Source organism: Oncorhynchus nerka, unplaced genomic scaffold, assembly GCF_034236695.1.
Source record: "Oncorhynchus nerka isolate Pitt River unplaced genomic scaffold, Oner_Uvic_2.0 unplaced_scaffold_1403, whole genome shotgun sequence".
NCBI classification, from domain to species: domain Eukaryota; kingdom Metazoa; phylum Chordata; class Actinopteri; order Salmoniformes; family Salmonidae; genus Oncorhynchus; species Oncorhynchus nerka.
In genome coordinates, this window is record NW_027039909.1 from 56,778 (window position 1) to 65,000 (window position 8,223).

An 8,223-nucleotide genomic window follows, 5' to 3' on the forward strand; every position below is an offset into this window, starting at 1 on the left:
TTCTATTTGTAATGGACACCATTGGGAACGAGACCCTGATTGGCTACCCGGGAATGAATCAATAATAAGACAACACTATGGTTGAACTTCTGTTTCAGACAACACCACTGGGATAGGTGAATGTGTTTCACACTACTATAAACTGCTGTAACACTTTGTTTTAGTGAGGTTCTTATGCACCTTTTATAACACACCTGTGAACCTCTCTAAACTCTCTCTATTCCAGACAACAGCACTGGGAAGGTGTACATTATGATGGAGGCCAGGCTGGTAGCACTCTTCAAGACCGAGGAGGAATACACCATCATGGACAAGTGAGATCAATCAATTAACCCATTAACCAATCAATCAATATATTAACCTCTCCATAATATATGTATCTATTAAGCTATTAATCTATATCAATCAATTAACCCATGAATCAATATATGAACCTATTAATCTAGATCAATCAATCAATATATTAACCTATTAATCTATTAACCATTTTATTTATTAAGCTATTAACCAATTAACCAATTAATCAATTAACCTTGCCTAGAGGAGGGCTGGATATAAACAAATCTGCACTCCAGGAGGAAGAGGGTTGGGTTGGTCAGTGGTAATGGTAGTTCAGGGTAGACAGTAGACTAGTACAGGAGTTCACTCCCAGACAGATATCTAGGAGGAAGAGGGTTGGGTTAGTCAGTGGTAATGGTAGTTCAGGGTAGACAGTAGACTAGTACAGGGGTTATCTCCCAGACAGATATCTAGGAGGAAGAGGGTTGGGTTAGTCAGTGGTAATGGTAGTTCAGGGTAGACAGTAGACTAGTACAGGGGTTATCTCCCAGACAGATATCTAGGAGGAAGAGGGTTGGGTTGGCCAGTGGTAATGATAGTTTAGTTTAAACCTCTCCTCGGGGGAACCCCTATCCGTTCCATTTATTTGATATATTCCACAGCTAGCACACCTGATTTAACTTGTCAACTAATTAATCAAACCCTTGACTACGTGATTCAGGTGAGATCATTCAGGGCTACGACAACATAGGGAAGCATCAGGGGGTCCCAGAGGAGAGGTTTCAAAAGCACTGTAATAGACTAGTACACATTAAAAATATGTCCGTGTCTCTGGCCTGTAAGATGGCTGCTTTAAGCCATTTTCCTCTGGTGCTCTCAGATAGTGTTGAGACACTGGGACAGGCATCACTAGAAGAAATCGAGGCATATTAGATGGACTGGCAATCTCTCATCTATCTATCTGGGTTTGATTGCTATTCCTCGGGGCTTGTATGTGGTGTTCTGGTGAGGAAGGGAACAATTGTGTGTTTGTTCATGGACACCTGAAGTCCCCACAAGGATAATGACACAAGAAAAATGATCTCTTGGAGACATTTCCCAGCTCCCCACAAGGACAAATGCTATTTTAGGCCTAGGTCTTAGGTAAGGGGTTAGAGTTGGGGGCTTAGGTTAGGGGTTAGAGTTGGGGGCTTGGGTTAGAGTTGGGGGCTTGGGTTAGAGTTGGGGGCTTGGGTTAGAGTTGGGGGCTTGGGTTAGAGTTGGGGGCTTGGGTTAGAGTTGGGGGCTTGGGTTAGAGTTGGGGGCTTGGGTTAGAGTTGGGGCTTGGGTTAGAGTTGGGGCTTGGGTTAGAGTTGGGGGCTTGGGTTAGAGTTGGGGGCTTGGGTTAGAGTTGGGGGCTTGGGTTAGAGTTGGGGCTTGGGTTAGAGTTGGGGGCTTGGGTTAGAGTTGGGGGCTTGGGTTAGAGTTGGGGGCTTGGGTTAGAGTTGGGGGCTTGGGTTAGAGTTGGGGGCTTGGGTTAGGGGTTAGAGTTGGGGGCTTGGGTTAGGGGTTAGAGTTGGGGGCTTAGGTTAGGGGTTAGAGTTGGGGGCTTAGGTTTGGGGTTAGAGTTGGGGGCTTGGGTTAGAGTTGGGGGCTTAGGTTAGGGGTTAGAGTTGGGGGCTTAGGTTAGGGTTAGAGTTGGGGCCTTAGGTTAGGGGTTAGAGTTGGGGCCTTAGGTTAGGGGTTAGAGTTGGGGCCTTAGGTTAGGGTTAGAGTTGGGGCCTTAGGTTAGGGGTTAGAGTTGGGGCCTTAGGTTAGGGGTTAGAGTTGGGGCCTTAGGTTAGGGGTTAGAGTTGGGGCCTTAGGTTAGGGGTTAGTGTTGGGGCCTTAGGTTAGGGGTTAGAGTTGGGGCCTTAGGTTAGGGGTTAGGAGTTGGGGCCTTAGGTTAGGGGTTAGAGTTGGGGCCTTAGGTTAGGGGTTAGAGTTGGGGCCTTAGGTTAGGGTTAGAGTTGGGGCCTTAGGTTAGGGGTTAGAGTTGGGGCCTTAGGTTAGGGGTTAGAGTTGGGGCCTTAGGTTAGGGGTTAGAGTTGGGGCGTGAGGTTAGGGGCCAGAGTTGGGCGTAGGTTGGGGGCGTAGGTTAGGGGCCAGAGTTGGGGCGTAGATTGGGGGCGTAGGTTAGGGGCCAGAGTTGGGCCTTAGGTTAGGGGCCAGAGTTGGGCCCTTAGGTTAGGGGTTAGAGTTGGGCCTTAGGTTAGGGGTTAGAGTTGGGGGCTTAGGTTAGGGGTTTGAGTGGGGCCTTAGGTTAGGGGTTAGTGTGGGGCCTTAGGTTAGGGGTTAGAGTTGGGCCTTAGGTTAGGGGTTAGAGTTGGGCCTTAGGTTAGGGTTAGAGTTAGGCGTAGGTTAGGGGCCAGAGTTGGGGCGTAGGTTGGGGGCGTAGGTTAGGGGCCAGAGTTGGGGCGTGGGTTAGGGGCCAGAGTTGGGCCTTAGGTTAGGGTTAGAGTTGGGCCTTAGGTTAGGGGTTAGAGTTGGGCCTTAGGTTAGGGGTTAGAGTTGGGGGCTTAGGTTAGGGGTTAGAGTTGGGGGCTTAGGTTAGGGGTTAGAGTTGGGGCTTAGGTTAGGGGTTAGAGTTGGGGCTTAGGTTAGGGGTTAGAGTTGGGGGCTTAGGTTAGGGGTTAGAGTTGGGGGCTTAGGTTAGGGGTTAGAGTTGGGGGCTTAGGTTAGGGGTTAGAGTTGGGGGCTTAGGTTAGGGGTTAGAGTTGGGGGCTTAGGTTAGGGTTAGAGTTGGGGGCTTAGGTTAGGGGTTAGAGTTGGGGGGCTTAGGTTAGGGGTTAGAGTGGGGGCTTAGGTTAGGGGTTAGAGTGGGGGCTTAGGTTAGGGGTTAGAGTGGGGGCTTAGGTTAGGGGCCAGAGTTGGGGCGTAGGTTAGGGGCCAGAGTTGGGGCGTAGGTTAGGGGCCAGAGTTGGGGCGTAGGTTAGGGGCCAGAGTTGGGGCGTAGGTTAGGGGCCAGAGTTGGGGCTTTGTGGGTAGTGTTGTAGTGAAGGGACAGTGAGCAGTGTTGTAGTGAACACAGTGGGTAGTGTTGTAGTGAAGAGACAATGAGCCACAGTGGGTAGTGTTGTAGTGAAGAGACAATGAACCACAGTGGGTAGTGTTGTAGTGAAGAGACAATGAGCCACAGTGGGTAGTGTTGTAGTGAAGAGACAGTGAGCCACAGTGGGTAGTGTTGTAGTGAAGAGACAATGAACCACAGTGGGTAGTGTTGTAGTGAAGAGACAATGAGCCACAGTGGGTAGTGTTGTAGTGAAGAGACAATGAACCACAGTGGGTAGTGTTGTAGTGAAGAGACAATGAGCCACAGTGGGTAGTGTTGTAGTGAAGAGACAATGAGCCACAGTGGGTAGTGTTGTAGTGAAGAGACAGTGAGGCTCAGTGGGTAGTGTTGTAGTGAAGAGACAATGAACCACAGTGGGTAGTGTTGTAGTGAAGAGACAATGAGCCACAGTGGGTAGTGTTGTAGTGAAGAGACAATGAACCACAGTGGGTAGTGTTGTAGTGAAGAGACAATGAGCCACAGTGGGTAGTGTTGTAGTGAAGAGACAATGAGCCACAGTGGGTAGTGTTGTAGTGAAGAGACAATGAGCCACAGTGGGTAGTGTTGTAGTGAAGAGACAATGAGCCACAGTGGGTAGTGTTGTAGTGAAGAGACAATGAGCCACAGTGGGTAGTGTTGTAGTGAAGAGACAGTGAACCACAGTGGGTAGTGAAGAGACTATGAACCACAGTGGGTAGTGTTGTAGTGAAGAGACAATGAGCCACAGTGGGTAGTGTTGTAGTGAAGAGACAATGAGCCACAGTGGGTAGTGTTGTAGTGAAGAGACAATGAGCCACAGTGGGTAGTGTTGTAGTGAAGAGACAATGAGCCACAGTGGGTAGTGTTGTAGTGAAGAGACAATGAGCCACAGTGGGTAGTGTTGTAGTGAAGAGACAGTGAACCACAGTGGGTAGTGTTGTAGTGAAGAGACAGTGAGCCACAGTGGGTAGTGTTGTAGTGAAGAGACAGTGAGCCACAGTGGGTAGTGTTGTAGTGAAGAGACAGTGAGCCACAGTGGGTAGTGTTGTAGTGAAGAGACAGTGAGCCACAGTGGGTAGTGAAGAGACAATGAACCACAGTGGGTAGTGTTGTAGTGAAGAGACAATGAACCACAGTGGGTAGTGTTGTAGTGAAGAGACAATGAACCACAGTGGGTAGTGTTGGTTCCCTGGGAAGACGCTGAAGGGGAAGCGGTTTGACTTGTGGTTTTGTCCTGTAGGTTCCCTGGGAAGACGCTGAAGGGGAAGCGGTTTGACTTGTGGTTTTGTCCTGTAGGTTCCCTGGGAAGACGCTGAAGGGGAAGCGGTTTGACTTGTGGTTTTGTCCTGTAGGTTCCCTGGGAAGACGCTGAAGGGGAAGCGGTTTGACTTGTGGTTTTGTCCTGTAGGTTCCCTGGGAAGACGCTGAAGGGGAAGCGGTTTGACTTGTGGTTTTGTCCTGTAGGTTCCCTGGGAAGACGCTGAAGGGGAAGCGGTTTGACTTGTGGTTTTGTCCTGTAGGTTCCCTGGGAAGACGCTGAAGGGGAAGCGGTTTGACTTGTGGTTTTGTCCTGTAGGTTCCCTGGGAAGACGCTGAAGGGGAAGCGGTTTGACTTGTGGTTTTGTCCTGTAGGTTCCCTGGGAAGACGCTGAAGGGGGAAGCGGTTTGACTTGTGGTTTTGTCCTGTAGGTTCCCTGGGAAGACGCTGAAGGGGAAGCGGTTTGACTTGTGGTTTTGTCCTGTAGGTTCCCTGGGAAGACGCTGAAGGGGAAGCGGTTTGACTTGTGGTTTTGTCCTGTAGGTTCCCTGGGAAGACGCTGAAGGGGAAGAAATACAAGCCGCTGTTTGACTATTTCAGGAAGGTGAGATATAATATAATATTGTATAATAATGTATAATAATGTATATATATAAATGTATAATATTGTATAATATTCTACCTCAATCTAAAGAAATGTGTGTTTATTCACCAAAAGAGCCTCTATAAAGTATAAAACGTGTCTGTCTCTCCTCTGTAGTGCGGGGAGACTATAACAGGTTATAACATGTCCTCTGTAGTGTGGGGAGACTATAACAGGTTATAACATGTCCTCTGTAGTATGGGGAGACTATAACAGGTTATAACATGTCCTCTGTAGTGCGGGGAGACTATAACAGGTTATAACATGTCCTCTGTAGTGTGGGGAGACTATAACAGGTTATAACATGTCCTCTGTAGTATGGGGAGACTATAACAGGTTATAACATGTCCTCTGTAGTCTGGGAGACTATAACAGGTTATAACATGTCCTCTGTAGTGCGGGAGACTATAACAGGTTATAACATGTCCTCTGTAGTGCGGGGAGACTATAACAGGTTATAACATGTCCTCTGTAGTGCGGGGAGACTATAACAGGTTATAACATGTCCTCTGTAGTGTGGGGAGACTATAACAGGTTATAACATGTCCTCTGTAGTATGGGGAGACTATAACAGGTTATAACATGTCCTCTGTAGTGCGGGGAGACTATAACAGGTTATAACATGTCCTCTGTAGTGTGGGGAGACTATAACAGGTTATAACATGTCCTCTGTAGTGTAGGGAGACTATAACAGGTTATAACATGTCCTCTGTAGTGCGGGGAGACTATAACAGGTTATAACATGTCCTCTGTAGTGTGGGGAGACTATAACAGGTTATAACATGTCTTCTGTAGTATGGGGAGACTATAACAGGTTATAACATGTCCTCTGTAGTGCGGGGAGACTATAACAGGTTATAACATGTCCTCTGTAGTGCGGGGAGACTATAACAGGTTATAACATGTCCTCTGTAGTGTGGGGAGACTATAACAGGTTATAACATGTCCTCTGTAGTATGGGGGAGACTATAACAGGTTATAACATGTCCTCTGTAGTGCGGGGAGACTATAACAGGTTATAACATGTCCTCTGTAGTGCGGGGAGACGGGGGCGTTCCAGGTGGTGATGGACAGTTATGTCAGAGAGGAGGAGGGGACAGGAGTCGTCCACCAGGCGCCATACTTTGGAGCTGTGAGTATTTCATTTGTTGATTTTAATGATTGATTTTGTTCACATCTGTACCGTACATATTTCCATCAAACAAAGTGATCTGAGATCAGGTTGGTGGAGGGAATGAATGATCTGAGATCAGGTTGGTGGAGGGAATGAATGACCTGAGATCAGGTTGGTGGAGGGAATGAATGACCTGAGATCAGGTTGGTGGAGGGAATGAATGACCTGAGATCAGGTTGGTGGAGGGAATGAATGACCTGAGATCAGGTTGGTGGAGGGAATGAATGACCTGAGATCAGTTTGGTGGAGGGAATGAATGACCTGCGATCAGGTTGGTGGAGGGAATGAATGACCTGAGATCAGGTTGGTGGAGGGAATGAATGATCTGAGATCAGGTTGGTGGTGGAAATGAATGATCTGAGATCAGGTTGGTGGAGGAAATGAATGATCTGAGATCAGGTTGGTGGAGGGAATGAATGACCTGCGATCAGGTTGGTGGAGGGAATGAATGACCTGAGATCAGGTTGGTGGAGGGAATGAATGATCTGAGATCAGGTTGGTGGTGGAAATGAATGATCTGAGATCAGGTTGGTGGAGGAAATGAATGATCTGAGATCAGGTTGGTGGAGGGAATGAATGACCTGAGATCAGTTTGGTGGAGGGAATGAATGACCTGAGATCAGGTTGGTGGAGGGAATGAATGATCTGAGATCAGGTTGGTGGTGGAAATGAATGATCTGAGATCAGGTTGGTGGAGGAAATGAATGATCTGAGATCAGGTTGGTGGAGGGAATGAATGACCTGCGATCAGGTTGGTGGAGGGAATGAATGACCTGAGATCAGGTTGGTGGAGGGAATGAATGATCTGAGATCAGGTTGGTGGTGGAAATGAATGATCTGAGATCAGGTTGGTGGAGGAAATGAATGATCTGAGATCAGGTTGGTGGAGGAAATGAATGACCTGAGATCAGGTTGGTGGAGGAAAGGTAGCCCCGCTACTGGTCCCCGGTAGCCCCGCTAGTCGTCCCCGGTAGCCCCGCTAGTCGTCCCCGGTAGCCCCGCTAGTCGTCCCCGGTAGCCCCGCTAGTCGTTACTGGTCCCCGGTAGCCCCGCTAGTCGTTACTGGTCCCCGGTAGCCCCGCTAGTCGTTACTGGTCCCCGGTAGCCCCGCTAGTCGTCCCCGGTAGCCCCGCTAGTCGTCCCCGGTAGCCCCGCTAGTCGTCCCCGGTAGCCCCGCTGGTCGTCCCCGGTAGCCCCGCTGGTTGTCCCCGGTAGCCCCGCTGGTCGTCCCCGGTAGCCCCGCTAGCCGTTACTGGTCCCCGGTAGCCCCGCTAGTCGTCCCCGGTAGCCCCGCTAGTCGTCCCCGGTAGCCCCGCTAGTCGTCCCCGGTAGCCCCGCTAGCCGTCCCCGGTAGCCCCGCTAGTCGTCCCCGGTAGCCCCGCTAGTCGTCCCCGGTAGCCCCGCTAGTCGTCCCCGGTAGCCCCGCTAGCCGTTACTGGTCCCCGGTAGCCCCGCTAGTCGTCCCCGGTAGCCCCGCTAGTCGTTACTGGTCCCCGGTAGCCCCGCTAGTCGTCCCCGGTAGCCCCGCTAGTCGTCCCCGGTAGCCCCGCTAGTCGTCCCCGGTAGCCCCGCTAGTCGTTTCTGGTCCCCGGTAGCCCCGCTAGTCGTCCCCGATAGCCCCGCTAGTCGTTACTGGTCCCCGGTAGCCCCGCTAGTCGTCCCCGGTAGCCCCGCTAGTCGTCCCCGGTAGCCCCGCTAGTCGTTACTGGTCCCCGGTAGCCCCGCTAGTCGTCCCCGGTAGCCCCGCTAGTCGTCCCCGGTAGCCCCGCTAGTCGTTACTGGTCCCCGGTAGCCCCGCTAGTCGTTACTGGTCCCCGGTA

General features: G+C 50.4%; 1 protein-coding gene across 1 annotated transcript in view; it reads left to right on the plus strand.

Annotated features, from left to right (window-relative positions):
- LOC115127669 (isoleucine--tRNA ligase, cytoplasmic-like) overlaps positions 1 to 8,223 on the plus strand; it is a gene marked incomplete at its 3' end in the record, with an annotated part of 75,797 nt that overhangs the window by 25,236 nt on the left and 42,338 nt on the right. Inside the window, exons 8-10 of the mRNA XM_065015493.1 lie at positions 227 to 314; positions 5,130 to 5,190; positions 6,266 to 6,361. Coding sequence (XP_064871565.1) covers positions 227 to 314; positions 5,130 to 5,190; positions 6,266 to 6,361 — 245 coding nt within the window. The remainder of the gene's footprint in view (positions 1 to 226; positions 315 to 5,129; positions 5,191 to 6,265; positions 6,362 to 8,223) is intronic.